At 39.6% G+C, this 19,272-nt stretch overlaps 2 protein-coding genes across 9 annotated transcripts in view; both read right to left on the bottom strand.

The window, feature by feature from the left end:
• Nucleotides 1–12,225, bottom strand: part of farp2 (FERM, RhoGEF and pleckstrin domain protein 2) — a 96,419-nt gene extending 84,194 nt beyond the window's left edge. For all 5 annotated transcript variants that reach the window (XR_005051920.1, XR_005051919.1, XM_036978910.1 and 2 more), the window contains exons 1-2: nucleotides 12,079–12,225; nucleotides 4,465–4,713 (exon numbers count right to left, since the gene is read on the bottom strand). Coding sequence is in view for 3 of the 5 variants with exons in the window: in XM_036978910.1 (XP_036834805.1) it covers nucleotides 4,465–4,665 (201 nt within the window). In the remaining 2 variants the exon portion in view is untranslated. The remainder of the gene's footprint in view (nucleotides 1–4,464; nucleotides 4,714–12,078) is intronic.
• A 151-nt stretch (nucleotides 12,226–12,376) lies between these two features.
• The window catches only part of LOC110524871 (ephexin-1), a 41,469-nt gene continuing 34,573 nt past the window's right edge, over nucleotides 12,377–19,272 (bottom strand). For all 4 annotated transcript variants that reach the window (XM_036978915.1, XM_036978916.1, XM_036978917.1 and 1 more), the window contains 3 exons: nucleotides 14,939–15,012; nucleotides 14,486–14,590; nucleotides 12,377–13,287 (listed from right to left, as the gene is read on the bottom strand). In XM_036978915.1, coding sequence (XP_036834810.1) covers nucleotides 13,100–13,287; nucleotides 14,486–14,590; nucleotides 14,939–15,012 — 367 coding nt within the window. In that variant the 3' untranslated portion in view covers nucleotides 12,377–13,099. The remainder of the gene's footprint in view (nucleotides 13,288–14,485; nucleotides 14,591–14,938; nucleotides 15,013–19,272) is intronic.

Below are 19,272 nucleotides of genomic sequence, written 5' to 3'. Positions count from 1 at the left end.
GGCGTTGCGGCTGGGATCTCGCCCCGGCGGCATTGCGGCTGGGATCTCGCCCCGGCGGCATTGCGGCTGGGATCTCGCCCCGGCGGCATTGCGGCTGGGATCTAGTCCCGGCGGCATTGCGGCTGGGATCTCGCCCCGGCAGCATTGCGGCTGGGATCTCGCCCCGGCAGCATTGCGGCTGGGATCTCGCCCCGGCAGCATTGCGGCTGGGATCTCGCCCCGGCGGCATTGCGGTTGACATATTGTCTCAGCAGTGTCCCCGTGCTACATCTCGGGCTTCCGAGTGACGCAGCGGTCTAAGGCAATGCAACTCAGTGCTAGAGACGTCACTACAGACACCCTGGTTCAAATCCAGACTATCACAACCGGCTGTGATTGGGAGTCCCAATAGGGCTGCACACAATTGGCCCAGCATTGTCCGGGTTAGTGGAGGATTTGCCCGGGGTAGGCCGTTGATGTAAATAAGATTTTGTTCTTAAGAACAAATTCTTATTTTCAATGACGGCCTAGAAACAGTGGGTTAACTGCCTGTTCAGGGGCAGAATGACAGATTTGTACCTTGTCAGCTCGGGGATTTGAACTTGCAACCTTTCGGTTACTAGTCCAACGCTCTAACCACTAACCACTAGGCTACACTGCCGCCAATAAAAATAAATAATCTGGGTCATGGTTGTTATATTGTCTCAGCAGTGTCCCCATGAAAAGATGTGCTTATGCATGCCATTATTTTATAGTATGAAGAATACAATTGAACACAGCTGAATAAACTATAAAGGATATTGTCTCCAAACGATGAGGGAGTGCACACACGCAGCTAGTCTGTATTGAGCGGTTAACAAAGATAGGTTATATGCTTAATTTAGAGTTATTTATGCAACTTTAGCTGTGATAAAAACATTGGGGCTTTGTGTTTTGTTGAACGTTTAATACATTGTAAGGCTGCATGATGCAACTAACGACTTGACGAACGTTCAATGGAAAACATGACCTCATGACATTGTTCTTTTTGAGCCGTTTGCACACACTTCATCAGTCTCTCATTCACAATTTGACAACAACTTTATAATGCCTCCAAGTTCCCAGCAGTATTCCCGTTTTGTGGCCGTAATGCCCCCAAAAAACAAATCCATACCGTTAGCAGCCAGTGGCCACTGTGCCTTGGGTTGAATATAATAATTATAATTCCCTTCTCCTAGCTGCGAGCTCTAAAGCACCTCTCACTCCATGGCTCTCTCAGATATCTCAACTCTTATTAGCCAATGCCCGTCATGTGATTGAGTCTTTCTCACAGGCTACAAGTGAAGACAGACAGGACGCAACAGCGCCCGTCCTTATTGAATTCTGAGGTGCATAATTGAAGATACTGGAAAAACTGTCCACATTTACTTTGTCATCCAACAAGATGAGTAGGCCTAAAGAACAGCAAAAACACTAGTCCATGTCAATGTACTATGTAAATATTCCAAACAGTCTGGGACAGTTGTGGGATGCTATAGATTCCAAATTAATACAACCACCAGCCTTAAAAAATGTTTTTTTTTTTTTTAAACAAGTAGGCTGAGGCTGACACAACAGATCAAAATGTTTAGCTTAAAAATGTTGATAAAGTATTAGGCTATTTTCTTCACATAAGCACAGCAATGCGTACACAGCACAAGTGCGAATGTTCCAACATAAATACATGTGTGAAAACACCATTCTCAAATTACCGTAAAATGTGATTATACATGTAATGCTTTTATTACAAAAATGTGCATTTTTATGGAGAATTGTTTCACCAAACACCTATTTCCTCTCAATCTCTCCCCAAGTATCCTGATGAAAAACATCCCCACAGCATGATGTTACCACCTCCATGCTTCACCGTAGGGATGGTGGCAGGTTTCCTCCACATGCTTGACATTCAGGCCAAAGAGTTTAATCTTGGTTTCACCAAACCAGAGAATCTTGTTTCTCATGGTCTGAGATTCCTTTTAGGTGCCTTTTGGCAAACTCCAAGTGGGCTGTCATGTGCCTTTTACTGAGGAGTGGCTTCCTTCTAGCCACTCTACCATAAAAAGGCCTGATTGGTAGAGTGCTGCAGAGATGATTGTCCTTTTGGAAGGTTCTCCCAACTCCACAGAGGAACTCTGGAGGTCTGTCAGAGTGAGCATTGGGTTCTTGGTCACCTCACTGATCATTCTCCCCCAGATTAATCAGTTTGGCCAAATATGTAATATTTGATTTAGAACATTATCATGCACACGTCTCAAAACAGAGACAAATAAATAACTGTCATCTATCCACTTAAAAATAGTGAATGGAGGATGCTTTCCCATGGTTCATTTTCATGCCAGCCAAGTAGGCTATACTCCTGTTGTAAAAATAAGCACATTGCATAATATTAGGAAAGTTGATAAATAAACATAGTAGACCTAGCCCATTGAAAGCTGATGGGGATCCTCCTCTTTTTAATAGAGGCCATCACTCTCTTCTCTCTCATAATTGCATAGCCTATAGAAATGTCGCGCAACATGAGCTCACGGGCTCTCAAAACGTGTTTGACATCAATGAAAATGTAATCGCAAATTGAATCAGACACTGGCTGTATCAGGCAGTTAGCAAGTTTGGTTGGCTACTAATGACCATCAGCAGCATCAGAGCTTGGAGAAGTCTAATTATGGTGAATAAACAGTCACGTGGAATTTGATTGCCTTCAAGACTCGTGACTGCCAGTGTGGCGGTAATATGGTCACTGCAACAGCCCTAGTGGTAACCGACGTGCTTCAGTGTTAATTTATAGTGGAAACTCTACTTGGATGGATTTTCTCCCTCCAGAGAGCAGGAAACGTGGCGTGATGTAGTGACTTCCTCATCACTTCCTATTAGCCTAGTGAATGAGGTCCTGCACACGCCAAGGCAGAGAGACAGCCAGCCCAACTTACCACCAAGCCAGCCAGACAGGCAGAGCCAGCTAAATCACCCACCCAGGTAGACAGGCAGGCAGAGGATAAACAGACAGCAAACCAGCCACAAATACAAGACAAGTGGGGAACGAAAACATTATGCAAGACAGCAGCAAATCATTATCTAAGGCCTAAGAGCCAGTCCATCAGAACCCAATCTATTACTACTTCTATTATGTCCTGGTATAATTAGCAGGGTAAAGTTCCCTTAGCCAGAGTTCATTTTACTTATATTATGTCCTGGTATAATTAGCAGGGTAAAGTTCCCTTAGCCAGAGTTCATTTTAATAACCAGTAGCTTGAGGAGGAGACACTAGAGAGTAACCATGCATTAGATTTCAGTGGTGGCCTTGACTATTGACAGGGTCAAAAGCCAGTGTGTCCCCCCCCACCATGATACAAAATGCTGGCCTACCACTAGCACCTCTGAGGTTACAGGCTAGAAAAACCATATGGAGCTAAAGTCGTGTGTCATACTTGAGTGACAACTGGACTAACAAATACAAAACCTCTTTAGTAGAAAACCCGAACTCCTCAAATATACAGCCATGGCATTGCCTCATAACCATAGTCGTGTGTGAACTGTAAAACCGTGCTCGCACGTGTAAAGCAAAGTGACAAACACATGCTCCCTCTCTCTCTTCCATCTCTCCATAGTGATTTACAGTTTTCCTGACAGTATTTGGGAGAGGCCTAATTGAAGTCGTTGTCTGCTCAACTTGACAGTGTGCTGTGACCTGACTACGAGCCAGAGAGAAGAGGAGTCAGCACAGACTGGAGGAACATCAAAGCACAGGAAGGATAGATGTCTTGGTCAGGTGGAAAGGAATGGGTAAGGCAATGTGGCCATCATATTGCAGTCATGACCACACCTCACTGACCGGGCTACACCAAACAGCCAAACCGCAGGGAAGCGAGGCATAGATCACAGCCACAGTAGGGACAATAGTGAGTAACAGTAGCATTAAAAGTAACAGAATACAGTAAAACCAGGGCATCCCAGCTCCATAGTGTAAAACAGAATACAGTAACACCAGGATCATCCCGGCTCCATGGTGTAAAATAGAATACAGTAAACACCAGGGCATCCCAACTCCATAGTGTTAATCAGACTAAAGTAACACCAGGGCATCCCAACAGTAAGCGGTCTTAAAGGGGGGTGGGAAGGGATTTGTGGACCAAAGCCATGTGGCAGCTGTCACCACCCGAGTCAGGGACTTGGGAACAACGTGCTCTGCTGTTGTGCCTCTGCTACAGAACGGCTTCTCTTACTTGACAAATTAGGAAAGATACTGTTGCAATGGGATTTTTCTGACCAACAGAAAGACGTGCATTGCATTTTGATCTCCCCGTAAATGTAACAAAATATGTGTTTGATTTATTTAATTATGACCATATAATGAAGCTGTGTGGATCTGTTCTACAAGTGGAATCCAACTACCCCCTCTGAATATTAATAAAGAGTCGTCAAAAACTAGCATGACCGCAACGCGAATTAGTAATTCTATGGGCAACTCACCTCCAAGTCGTAAAACTCCTGGGAGTCGTCCAGGCCCTGGACCCTGAGCTGTAGTCCTCTGCCTGGGCTCCTACCCCCGGGGCCCAGGGCATTACTGAGGCTCTGGCCCGGCTCCAAGGTACTGATCCCAGCATTGAACTGGGCCCCCAGCCGGGTGCCAGGGGTCTGTATGGCCCTGTAGGAGCCCTCCATTTCACCCATAGCTGCTGCTCTCCCCTCACACCAACCAGCCCACTGGGTCACTCACTCCTGCAGAAACAGACATTCAGAACAGTTCAAGTTAAGGACAAAGTAAATAGAAAAGTTTCAAATCTGTGGTGTGCTGCAAAAGGCGGCAACTAATGTAAATAGGCTTCTAGAATGAAGGATCTTCAGGCCTCAGGATAAATCAGTCTCAGGCAGGTGGCATCTCTGCTTGACAACAAAAGGATACAAGTATCTCTGCTTGACAACAAAAGGATACAAGTATCTCTGCTTGACAACAAAAGGATACAAGTATCTCTGCTTGACAACAAAAGGATACAAGTATCTCTGCTTGACAACAAAAGGATACAAGTATTTCTGCTTGACAACAAAAGGATACAACTATCTCTGCTTGACAACAAAAGGATACAAGTATCTCTGCTTGACAACAAAAGGATACAACTATCTCTGCTTGACAACAAAAGGATACAAGTATCTCTGCTTGACAACAAAAGGATACAAGTATCTCTGCTTGACAACAAAAGGATACAAGTATGTTTGATGCAGTGGTCAAATCAACATGTCAAACTGTTTACCACTGAAGAGAGAGAAAGAATTGGGTGAAAATGTATTGGCCAATGTTTATTAGACTTGGGCAGTGTACCATATACATTGGGGTATCTGGGTATTTGGAAATTGCCAAGGAAGGGTTTTCCAATACTATTGAATCTATTTATTGAAAGTTATTTTTTTATATATACACATTTGAATATTTGTAGTTACTTTAAGTAAATACCTGCAGTCAACTTGTGCAATACGTTAGAAGATAAAGATGGCGTTCTTCATCTCACCTGCCACAGTGTTTCATGATGAAGCTTACCAGTACTCCCCAGTCACGTGATGTTTGTTTACAAGCACGCAACGACGAGAGACCGGAGCCTTGTGAGTCACTGACTGTTGTGCAGCACACGCCAGGTGATCTAGTTACAGTACGGAATTCACAACTAAAATGTTTACCAGCTAGATATCTTATAACTATTAAGTTGACTGTCTACAATGTTAACGTATTCCAAAAAGCAAGCTCCACTTCAAAGCCTAACAGCAGAGAATCCCCTCCGGGATCAAGAGCCTTGCTGTCTAATATTTGTTCTGTCCGTGCAGCAAACTGGGAGCAGCATTTTTTTGCAAATAGTTTAGGTCGGAGACTGTAAAAAGGTTTGCATTTCGTTAGCATTCTGGCATTGTACATGTACTTGTTAGCATTGCTAACATTCGGATTCCAGAGGCTAACGGGGTCCCAGCTGAAACAGGTCGGTAGAGTGTGCTAGGGGTCGACTGATTAATCGGAATGGCCGATTTCAAGTTTTCATTACAATCGGAAATTGGTATTTTTGGGCGCAGATTTTGCCGACTTGGAGAGAAAAAAAATGTATACCTTTATTTAACTAGGCAAGTCAGTTAAGAACACATTCTTATTTTCAATGACGGCCTAGGAACGGTGGGTTAACTGCCTTGTTAAGAGGCAGAATGACAGATTTTCACCTTGTCAGTTCGGGGGATGCAATCTTGCAACCTAACAGTTAACTAGTCCAACGCTATAAACACCTGCCTCATTGCACTCCACGATGAGCCTGCCTGTTACACGAATGCAGTAGAAGCCAAGGTAAGTTGCTAGCTAGCATTAAACTTATCTTATAAAAAAACAATCAATCATAATCACTAGTTATAACTACACATGGTTGATGATATTACTAGTTTATCTAGCGTGTCCTGCGTTGCATATAATCGATGCGACGCTGGGGGGGATGATTTAACAAAAGAGCATTTCCGAAAAAAAGCACAATTGTTGGACGACTGTACCTAACCATAAACACCCATGCCTTTCTTAAAATCAATACCCAGAAGTATATATTTTTAAACCTGCATATTTAGCTCAAATATATCCAGGTTAGCAGACAATATTAACCAGGTGAAATTGTGTCATGGTATTTGCAACAGTTTGGGCAGCCTGGCTCATTGCAGATAATTTGCCAGAATTGTACGTAATTACGACATAACATTGAAGGTTGTGTAATGTAACAAGAAAAGAAAAAAAAGTTCAACTCAAAACATTGTCAGATATGTTCTGGTATAATACGAGCTGGCTAGCCAGCTAATGTTAGATAGCTACATTAGCTAACAGGCTAACGCAAACCAAAACATTGTTTAGAGAAAGTTGCTTTTAGTTTCCTGGCTTGTTGGACTGACATAGCTATCCTAAACACATTTTAAAATGGATGGGGTTTTAGGTGCAGAAAATAGAGCATGTAACGTTACTATTTGGACCAGGCTGCTGCGATGTCATGCAAGACTGCCTTTTTTTGTGTTTATAGTTTTAAAAAAATTATAAGGACGAGTTTGATGTCAGACAGCAATAGAATGTTGATTTTGTTAATACGTGCCCAAGACGGTAAGATGTAAGGTGACGTTTATACTGCGGGGTTGGCAGGACTTTTACAATACATTACCGCAATCTCGACTAGGTTGGTTGCAGGAAATAAAAGTACAGGCTTCGTTGCCAGTAATACCTATCAAATATAAAAAGAAAATTCGGCAAAAAAGTTAGAGAAACAGTCTGTTTGAAAGGTGAGAGACTAGATCTCTTTTTAAAAAAGGTTGCGGTATCAGGGTTCTGCATTAAATATGGTTTAAAAGCTCAGTGCAGTCAAACACATGATTTTCCTGTGTTTTATATATACACAGTGCCTTGCGAAAGTATTCGGCCCCCCGTTGAACTTTGCGACCTTTTGCCACATTTCAGGCTTCAAACATAAAGATATAAAACTGTATTTTTTTTTGTGAAGAATCAACAACAAGTGGGACACAATCATGAAGTGGAACGACATTTATTGGATATTTCAAACTTTTTTTTAACAAATCAAAAACTGAAAAATTGGGCGTGCAAAAAATTATTCAGCCCCTTTACTTTCAGTGCAGCAAACTCTCTCCTGAAGTTCAGTGAGGATCTCTGTACATACACTGTACATACTTCCCCACTATGAGGTTTTGAATAATATTGTGAAAATGATCATGCCCTTTTAGTGTAAGAGCGGTTTGAAAAGAACACCTGAAATTTCAGCCTGTTTTGGTGGGATGGAATTTTTGGCCTGCTTGGTGACATCACTAGGCGGTAAATGAGTTAAAAACATGAATAAAGAAGAGGGTTCCAAACCTCTCTTGCCAATAACAGCCAATAACAGTTTCCCATTTTACTCTCCTCAGTAAGACAACTCCCAGACAGCCCTCGCAAAATAGTTGCTTGAGAAATTGTTGCTTGAGAAATTGCTCTTTGCTAAGGAAGCTATTTGTGATTCTTTTTGGCCATTTAAAATTTTAAACAAATCACAGTAAGTTACTTAACTTTTACCTAGAAAGGATTTGATAGAGTTTTTTTATTTTTATAACAGCTGCATTGGAACTTTAAGAAGGTTGGAGGTATTTCTGGATGACTCATACAAAAACCCCACACAAAACCAAAGGTCATATCTGTAATTGAGATAGCAATATTTGTTTTTCACTCTGTCTAATGAATTGGCTAAACACAGCCTCTTGATGTCAGAAAAATAAAAAAGGGGAAATTACTACTTTACAACCATTCATCACACAGTGACAAGTGTGTAGGAGGTATCAATGAGGCATGGTTAGGATATCTTACATACCTTATCACGGCCTGCCCTGATTTACCCTCTATAATCAAACAAAACAATTCCTTCTCAAACTTCTGTAGAAAATGCATTACGTTTACTCAGGAGATTGCTCACAATAATTTGCGAAAGAAACTTGAGACGTGACTAATATTATCTATAGTATCAATAAGGTTCCTCAACAAACCTAGACAACAACAAAAACCAGGAAACACTAGTATTTTGATGTCATTTTTGTTTTTATAAAATGTTTACATGACTTTATGATTATTGAAAAATATAAAACAAGAATATTGCAAATTTTCCCATTTTTTGATTTAACTCATTTTAAGTTATATTGTTTAAAATAATATACGCTACAGGCAAATCAAATCAAATTGTATTGGTCACATACACATGGTCAGCAGATGTTAATGCGAGTGTAGCGAAATACTTATGCTTCTAGTTCCGACAGTGTAGTAATATCTAACAAGTAATTTAACAATTCCCCAACGACTACCTAATACACACAAATCTAAAAAAGGGGTGAATGAGAATATGTACATGTAAATATATGGATGAGCGATGGCCGAGCGGCATAGGCAAAGTGCAATAGATGGTATACAGGTACAGTACATAGACATATGAGATGAGTAGTGTGAGATACATGTTAACGCTATTAAAGTGCCATTGTTCACATATCCAGAGTGACATCTGACACCTTCGCTGGTATTATCAGGCTGTATAGCTAGCTACGTTTGCTCTGAATCAGTACATTTACTAGCGGTAGAGGCTAACACGATCTAGGGCCAAAGAAAAGACAAAAACTAGCCATTTGCAGAAATAAGAAAAAAAATTATAGAACACCAATGGATTTATAATAAGAAGTGAAAACAGCATCATTGTCATCAACAAGCAGTCTCGTGGTCGTCTGTGTGGAAACCCGGAGAGCGCTACCCCGGGCTAACCCTAACCACGGATGACGCTGGGCCAATTGTGTGCCGCCCTATGGGACTCCCAATCACGGACGGTTGTGATACAGCCTATAATCGAACCAGGGTCTGTAGTAGCACTGAGATGCAGAACCTTACACCACAGTGCCACTCGGTAGCCCCATATCACATTTAATAACCTAAACATTCAAATACCATTATAGAAGGTAAAGTAAAAAGCCAAACCGGTATGTGCATCAATACTGGTAGATCGTAAAATGAGGTATATCACCTCTATACCGCCCACTATATATATATATATATATATATATACTTCCACAGGTTCACCTACGGAAACATTGTTACGACTTTTACCTCCTCTAGATAGTCAAGTTTGATCGTATATATATATATATATATATTTTTTAAATCGCACTAGCAGAGGTTGTTAACTAGGCTGTATTTATGTTATTTCGTGACAAACTGTGCTGCTGAAAACAATTGTACAACTTTTTTGGGGGTCAACTTTTACTGACACCGGTCATATTTAGCCGGTGTTGAGCGTTCATAAATGAATCAGTTATTCTGCACTCTGGCACTCAGACGAGAGTGCGCTGAAATCGGAGTAGCCAGAGTGACTTTACAAAAGCAAGAGATTGACAACTTATCTAGTTAGCGTAAGTTCAGCATAGCTAGCTAGCAAACCAATTCACCATTTTTTTGCACTACCAAGAAATGTATTGGTGAATTTATATTAGTCATGCATTGAACTGCATCCATCTATTCTGCCAACAATGTCTTACTGTTGTAAGTCATGGAATTTGAGTCAAATAGAATCTATTTTTAAAACCTCTTATATCGTAAATTCGCTCTGGCCATCTACTCCGATTTCAGAGCACTCTCATTTGAGTGTGCCACAGCGCAGAATAACTGACGAATTTACGAACGCTCAACATCCGTTGAATATGTCTGGTGTCAGTAAAAGTCGGCAAAAAAGCATAATGATTTTTTTTGCCAATGGCACAGTTGCAGTCACCAACGCTCTGGATAACAACAGCCTAATCACCTCTGCTAGGGAGAGTAAAATGGTCAGAGTGAGATGTTCTCTCATTTGTCTGGAAGTAGTTAGCAAGCTAGCCAACATTAGCCAGTTAGCGTGACTGCCGTTGTGAGGTCAGAAAGTTCAGATCAACGCAATTCATCATCCAGAATGCGGTCGGGAACGCTCCGAGAGCAAAATGCTCTGAATTTACAAACAGACAATGTGACAATGTTACAAACGCCCAGAGCGCACTCTGACACACCAGATTGAATTTACGAACACACCCAAAAGTTGTATTGTAGCATAAACTGGGAATTTTATATTTTTGACTGATATGATACAAATAGAAAACGTAGTTACAATGCTGTCAGTTCCACATAAAAAATACATACAAATATGGCAACTTTGATTAAAAACAATAATTATGCTTTTAGATTATTCCTCCAGGTGACTATTCTATGGAATCCATTTAATAAAAATCCCCCAAAATAATTGTATTTTTTTTGTCTGGGTTTTGTGAGGAATCAGTCATAAGACTAAACCGAATTGATTAATTCAAATCAATATCTCCTTTCCCAAGGACTCCTGTCTGTCATTCAATCAGTTGAGAGTTGATTTCAGAGATGAGAAAAGTTTGGTCTGAAATAGCACTATTGTGGTTTAGAGTCTCAGTCCATTAAAATACAACAGAACATTTTAGTTGAAAATAACAATTATAAAAAAAGGTTTAAAAAAAAAAATCCCCCTCATGCCTTTTGTTTTATATTTTAGTGCCTTTCTATTTCTGATATAATTATTTCCGTTTAGGCATTTTTTTTGTGGGAAGGCATAGGGTTGGTTGGCACTCTTGGGTCTCAAACTCTTAACCCCAAATCTCAGTCAGTCTACCACATTATGTGTCGACGTGTTCTATCTCCACACTGTCTGTGTAGGACTTGGGCCTTTGCTTAACGTTGTTTTGATAATACATCTAAATGCAATTGATTAACTACGTGTTACCTATGAATAACACAATGGCGCATGAATGAAGTCAAAATCTGAACTTCTGTGAAAAGAAATGCAACAGGTAACGTTAGTAGTGAGTAAGTGGCTCCTCCGCCTGAGGCCTCGCGGTTACTCTTCAGACAGTTTGCTTCAGTGGTTCAATGCGTTGCAGATAAACTCAAAACCATGTCTGCCCTGTCCATATTCCTACAGATTTATATGTTTAAAATATATTGGATTTGTAATGAATTCTGCATGTTGCACCCAGGACAACCCCTGGCCACCCCCACAAATGCTACTTTTATTTGGTCCAACGTACGACCGGACATTTTAAGTGCAAAACGATTTCATTTGACATCGTGGTCGATAAAAATCACATGTGTATTAAAACATTAAATTAAAAATAATCAGCGATTGATCTACATATGCAACACTATATCCGATGGGAAAGTTAAACAAATTAACGTATAGTTAGTTATAGCTGCTGGTTATAGCTGCTTTTGCAATCAAAGTTAATTATAGTGGCCATGAGATTGTTGTGAAAGCGCAAGTTAAAATAACCTAAAGAAGAAATCACGAGCCTCGAAAACAGTGACATTTACTGTTGGTTATAATTCATGCCGAAGAAAAAGTTACGTTACACCGACGAGAAGCCTACATAAAAAAACATGCATTCCCCACTGATTGAGTAACTTCTGAACGTTGGTTACTTTGTATCTTTCTGTAGTGCATTTGATAAATCAATCTTTCAACAAAAAATAGTAATAACAGTAAATTGCAACAATAAATCCGTTAAAAAAAGAGATCGTACCTTCTGTCCTTCGTCTTGAAATCCTGGAACTCCAATAATGAATACGATATACTGGATGGGTCTCCGGGAAAAGCTCGAAGCCACAAGACACTTTGTCATTGGACAGAACACAACTAATTCGCTCTCTTATTGGTTCAGATTGCATTTGATAGGTCCTTTACGATTGGTGAATATGGGGATTTATGGAATTACTTTACAAATCTAGATTGGATGAAAAGTAACCAAGGAAGTTATTGTAATTGGTTAATCTGATATATGGAATATTATAAGAAATATTGCGGTTATTAATCAAAATCAATTTCATACGTTGTAGTTTATTTTCATAAAGAATTCAATTGCAGTAAGTTATAACGATATTCTGTCATATGTCAGTTCAATGAAATAAAATGTGTATAAACAGAATAAGAAACATAGTAAGAATAAACACTTAGGTTCAGAGTAAATTAAAAGCTGAACATTATCAACTGACTGAAATACATCAAGAGTGTGACTGGTTATATCTCCTCTGCATCCCAAATGGCAACCCTTTCCCTATATAGTGCACTACTTTTGACCAGAGCCCTATTGGCCCTGATCAGAAGAAGTGCATCATGCAGGGTTCTCCAACCCTGTTCCTGGAGAGCCACCCTCCTGTAGGTTTACACCAGGGCTTTTCTAACCCTGTTCCTGGAGAGCTACCCTCCTGTAGGTTTACACCAGGGCTTCCGAACCCTGTTCCTGGAGAGCTACCCTCCTGTAGGTTTACACCAGGGCTCTATAACCCTGTTCCTGGAGATCTACCCTCCTGTAGGTTTACACCAGGGCTCTCCAACCCTGTTCCTGGAGATCTACCCTCCTGTAAGTTTACACCAGGGCTCTCCAACCCTGTTCCTGGAGAGCTACCATCCTGTAGGTTTTCACTCCAACCCCATTTGAAACGAACCTAATTCAGTTCATCAACCGTCTAATTATTGTGAACGCCCTGATATAAGGCATAGATAGGGTGCCATTTGAGATGCAGACCTCATTCAGAAAGACCTTTCTATCTGAAGCAGGCAGTTGCCTGGGGAACAGTGTGCCGTCGGTTCAGGATGCGGTTGGCAGTCTGTAAAACATGGTAGCGCTGCCTGAGGTGTTTCCTCTGGACGTACTCATTGGTGACCTGCACCGCACAGTAATCCGGGAACCAGCCCCGCTCACCGTCCGCAAGTCTCCTGCCCTCTAGGAAACCTGCGATAGCGAGACATGTTGTTAGTGGGGGGGGGGGTATGAAGATGGACTTCCAAGACATGATTACAAGCAGTATTGGGATTGAGAAAAGCAAATTAACCTGTAAAATCACATTGATTTATATTTCCCTTTTTACATCCACAGGAGATTGTCCTGAAGTGCTTTACAGTAACCCGGCCTATACCCTATACCTCAAAGGGCAAGCAGAAGCACAGTGGCAAGGAAAAACTCTGTGGAAGGAATACACCTTGAGAATAACTATCATAGAATGAGGAGTTAGAATATTAACTAGCATGGGACCTTCTTATGATGGTCCAAAAGTCAGCCATGTTGGTCAGGGAGTTGGTCAACCATGGTTTGCCAGTGCTGTGATAAGATATTGTGTAAAACAGTGAATGTGAAGAATTTATCTGCACTGTATGTGAATTAGCTAGCTAGACAATATTTTTTTATTTACAGTGACGGCCTACCACGGCCAAACCCGTACGACCCTGGGCCAATTGTGCACCTCCCTATGGGACTCCCAATCAAGGCCAGTTGTGATACGGCCTAGAATTGAACCAGAGTCTGTAGTGACACCTCTAGCACTGAGATGCAGTGCCTTAGACCGCTGCGCCACTCAGGAGCTTTCAACATTCTGTTCAAACAATGCAGTCAGTCCAGTCGATGATAGGACTTAGACAAGTTGTAAATGCAACAAGTACTGATATTGTATCATATAACATCACTCACAGCTTCACAAGAAAACTAAATCTGAGACATTATAGTCTGTTTACATATATTTTAGAGGCTATTTACAGAAAACTGATATACAACCCGTATAAACTGTATTTAGCATTATATATCAATATTTTAGGTTGACTTTAATTCCATTACACAATTTCTGATACATCACATGCCTTACTTTTATTGTCCTGCATGAGGAAAAGCAGAAAATGCATCACCAATGCCTCCACTGCCATTCAATCCAAATAGACTGGTTTTGGATTTCTCCCTGACCAAGATGGCTGCCATTTTCACCCAATTTCAGGCACTTTGAGGGTTTACGACATAGACCCCGTAGTAATTTAATAGGATCTCTATGGGAACTAGACTCAGTGGGGGGGTTGGCCCCATCCTCCTCTGACTGTACCCGGTAGAGAGTAGTAGTACCTGAGTGAAAAACCCTGTCATGATTTTCTGGTCCACATAAACCTACCGTCAGCAGTTTTCTGTATGACGTTGATGGTATCACCCAGCTGTACACTCAGTTCCCCTGGCTGCTGTGCTACGTAGACCTCAGTGCATCGTACCTGAGGACAGTCTGAGACAGGCGACGTGTTTAAGGTTCTAAACACGTGTGTTTAGAAATGTGCATTACACCTTAGAATATGCGTTGTCGTTCGACTTATTAGTTTTAAACACAACAATGAATGAATAAACAGAAGTCCCACTGAGGAGGCCTATGGAAACTGAACCATGCTAAATCTCTGCCGTATATCGTTGAGTGTTCTGACCTCTAGTGGAAAGACGAGAAACAACAGGGCCTTTGAGATAATCTGACAGGCCTGTGCCATTTCCATTTTGGAGGCAAGAACACGATCAGGGTCCAATCTAATTTATTCCTGAGTTATCTGTTGGTAGAAAGATAAGGTCCCTGAATGACACTCACCCCATTCTTCATAGATTCCTTCCATCCCGTCCACTCGATGGCTCAACACCTCCATCCAGGTTATCTTCTCTGCCCTACAGCAGCGGAAGACGAGAAGTCAAACTGTCACACTCAGGGCTCTAAAACATTTTCTCTATTGATAGCACTGGTGCTGCCAACTTAAAAGCTAGGAGCACCAAACGTTACTTAGCACTAGAAAAATCAGCGGTGCTTTATAGTCTATGGTACCCGGAAGCTGCGGTGCTGCGAAACCAGTCACTTTCCCTTAATCAAGCTTCTCTTAAAGGGAAGTGAACACTTCTGCTATCTCACTCTCAAGTGAAGAGGAAATTGAGAAGGATAGTGGAAGGATAGTGGAAGGATAAAAACGCTTCTTTATTGTTAAAATTAAAAATGGGTTTAGTTTGTTTAATACACCTCCGTTTTCATCAGGACCAAGATTTTACAGGTGCCTGGCTGGACTGGGGCCTGATTGGATAGTTCAGAGACTCTGCTCATGGAATGAGAGGAGGAGGCAAGGCAGGCAGGGGGCAAAGAGGGGAGGGTTTGGTATTAAAGGAGGCTTGTGGAAGTGTTTGTGGATCACAAAAGCGTGATTGGCTCGTTTCCTGAACTGATTTTAATTAAAACAAACTAATAAGTTAAAAGATTATAAGAAATAAAGAGTTTAACAAAAAGGTGTTAAATCTGGTAATAACAAGTTAGTAAGATGTTAGCGACAATAACAAGTTAGTAAGACCTTAAATCTGTTAATAACAAGTTAGTAAGATGTTGGTGGTAATAACAAATTAGTAAGATGTTAGTCATAATAGCAAGTTTTTTTTATTTATTTGACCTTTATTTAACTAGGCAAGTCAGTTAATTAAGAACAAATTCTTATTTACAATGACGGCCTAGGAACAGTGGGTTAACTGCCTTGTTCAGGGGCAGAACGACAGATTTTTACCTTCTCAGCTCGGGGATTCAATCTAGCAACCTTTCAGTTACTGTCCCAACACCCTAACAACTAGGCTACCTGCCGTTAGTAAGTTAGTAAGATGTTAATTATGGTAATAACAGGTTAGTAATATGTTAATTACGGCAATAACAAGTTAGTAATATGTTAATTATGGTAATAACAAGTTAGTAATATGTTAGTGGTAATAACAGGTTAGTAATATGTTAATTATGGTAATAACAGGTTAGTATTATGTTAATTACGGTAATAACAAGTTAGTAATATGTTAATTATGGTAATAACAGGTTAGTAAGATGTTATTGTAATAACAAATTCTAAGACGTTATTGTTAATAACAAGTTAGTAAGATGTTAATTATGGTAATAACAGGTTAGTAATATGTTCATTATGGTAATAACAAGTGAGTAAGATGTTATTGGTAACAACAAGTTAGTAAGATGTTATTGGTAACAACAAGTGAGTAAGATGTTATTGGTAACAGCAAGTGAGTAAGATGTTATTGGTAACAACAAGTTAGTAAGATGTTATTGGTAACAACAAGTTAGTAAGATGTTATAGGTAATAACAAGTTAGTAAGATGTTATTGGTAACAACAAGTGAGTAAGATGTTATTGGTAACTACAAGTGAGGTAGATGTTATTGGTAACAGCAAGTGAGTAAGATGTTATTGGTAACAACAAGTTAGTAAGATGTTATTGGTAACAACAAGTTAGTAAGATGTTATTGGTAACAACAAGTTAGTGAGATGTTATTGGTAACAACAAGTTAGTGAGATGTTATTGGTAACAACAAGTGAGTGAGATGTTATTGGTAACAACAAGTTAGTAAGATGTTATTGGTAACAACAAGTTAGTAAGATGTTATTGCTAACAACAAGTTAGTGAGATGTTATTGGTAACAACAAGTTAATAAGATGTTATTGGTAACAACAAGTTAGTAAGAGGTTATTGGTAACAACAAGTGAGTAAGATGTTATTGGTAACAACAAGTGAGTAAGATGTTATTGGTAACAACAAGTTAGTGAGATGTTATTGGTAACAACAAGTGAGTAAGATGTTATTGGTAACAACAAGTTAGTAAGATGTTATTGGTAACAACAAGTTAGTGAGATGTTATTGGTAACAACAAGTTAGTGAGATGTTATTGGTAACAACAAGTTAATAAGATGTTATTGGTAACAACAAGTTAGTAAGAGGTTATTGGTAACAACAAGTGAGTAAGATGTTATTGGTAACAACAAGTGAGTAAGATGTTATTGGTAACAACAAGTTAGTGAGATGTTATTGGTAACAACAAGTGAGTGAGATGTTATTGGTAACAACAAGTGAGTAAGATGTTATTGGTAACAACAAGTGAGTAAGATGTTATTGGTAACAACAAGTTAGTGAGATGTTATTGGTAACAACAAGTGAGTAAGATGTTATTGGTAACAACAAGTTAGTAAGATGTTATTGGTAACAACAAGTTAGTGAGATGTTATTGGTAACAACAAGTGAGTAAGATGTTATTGGTAACAACAAGTGAGTAAGATGTTATTGGTAACAACAAGTGAGTAAGATGTTATTGGTAACAACAAGTTAGTGAGATGTTATTGGTAACAACAAGTTAATAAGATGTTATTGGTAACAACAAGTGAGTAAGATGTTATTGGTAACAACAAGTTAGTGAGATGTTATTGGTAACAACAAGTTAGTAAGATGTTATTGGTAACAACAAGTTAGTAAGATGTTATTGGTAACGACAAGTGAGTGAGATGTTATTGGTAACGACAAGTGAGTGAGATGTTATTGGTAACAACAAGTGAGTGAGATGTTATTGGTAACAACAAGTTAGTGAGATGTTATTGGTAACAACAAGTGAGTAAGATGTTATTGGTAACAACAAGTGAGTAAGATGTTATTGGTAACAACAAGTGAGTAAGATGTTATTGGTAACAACAAGTGAGTAAGATGTTATTGGTAACAACAAGTGAGTAAGATGTTATTGGTAACAACAAGTTAGTAAGATGTTATTGGTAACAACAAGTGAGTAAGATGTTATTGGTAACAACAAGTGAGTAAGATGTTATTGGTAACAACAAGTGAGTAAGATGTTATTGGTAACAACAAGTTAGTAAGATGTTATTGGTAACAACAAGTGAGTAAGATGTTATTGGTAACAACAAGTTAGTAAGATGTTATTGGTAACAACAAGTGAGTAAGATGTTATTGGTAACAACAAGTTAGTAAGATGTTATTGGTAACAACAAGTGAGTAAGATGTTATTGGTAACAACAAGTGAGTAAGATGTTATTGGTAACAACAAGTTAGTAAGATGTTATTGGTAACAACAAGTTAGTGAGATGTTATTGGTAACAACAAGTTAGTGATATGTTATTGGTAACAACAAGTGAGTAAGATGTTATTGGTAACAACAAGTGAGTAAGATGTTATTGGTAACAACAAGTGAGTAAGATGTTATTGGTAACAACAAGTTAGTGAGATGTTATTGGTAACAACAAGTGAGTAAGATGTTATTGGTAACAACAAGTTAGTAAGATGTTATTGGTAACAACAAGTTAGTAAGAGGTTATTGGTAACAACAAGTGAGTAAGATGTTATTGGTAACAACAAGTGAGTAAGATGTTATTGGTAACAACAAGTGAGTAAGATGTTATTGGTAACAACAAGTGAGTAAGATGTTATTGGTAACAACAAGTGAGTAAGATGTTATTGGTAACAACAAGTTAGTGAGCGTTAATAAAAGAAGAAGGATACAAACCCTGGGTTGGAGGACATAGATACGAAACCTTAAGGTAAGGACTAGGGTAGGGTACTTGATAAATAGCATAAACTTATTATTAATTATTAATTAAACAGTAAACAGTAAAAAGGTTGGTAGGTAAGTACACTGAGGAAAATACCACTTGAGTAAAAGTCTAAAAGTATTTGGTTTTAAATATACTTAAGTATCAAAAGTAAATGTAATTGATAAAATATACTTAAGTGTCACGCCCTGATCTGTTTCACCTGTCCTTTTGATTGTCTCCACCAACCTCCAGGTGTAGCTTATTTTCCCCGGTGTTTTTATCCCTGTGTTTCCTGTCTCTCTTTGCCAGTTCATCTTGTCTGTTCAAGTCAACCAGCGTGTTTTTCCTGTGCTCCTGATTTTTAAAATTATCTTTTGCTAGTCCTCCTGGTTTTGACCCTTGCGTGTTTCTGGACTCTGTACCCGCCTGCCTGACCTCAAGCCTGTCTGCCACACTGTGCCTTCTGGACTCTGAACTGGTTTTGACCTTTTGCCTGTCCACGACCATTCTCTTGCCTACCCTTTTTGGAAACTAATAAATATCACAGACTCAAACCATCTGCCTCCTGTGTCTGCATCTGGGTCTGGC

The sequence above is a fragment of the Oncorhynchus mykiss genome, chromosome 5, assembly GCF_013265735.2.
Source record: "Oncorhynchus mykiss isolate Arlee chromosome 5, USDA_OmykA_1.1, whole genome shotgun sequence".
NCBI lineage: Eukaryota > Metazoa > Chordata > Actinopteri > Salmoniformes > Salmonidae > Oncorhynchus > Oncorhynchus mykiss.
Note: the sequence above shows the minus strand (reverse complement) of the source record. Positions and strands in the feature narration are given on the sequence as shown.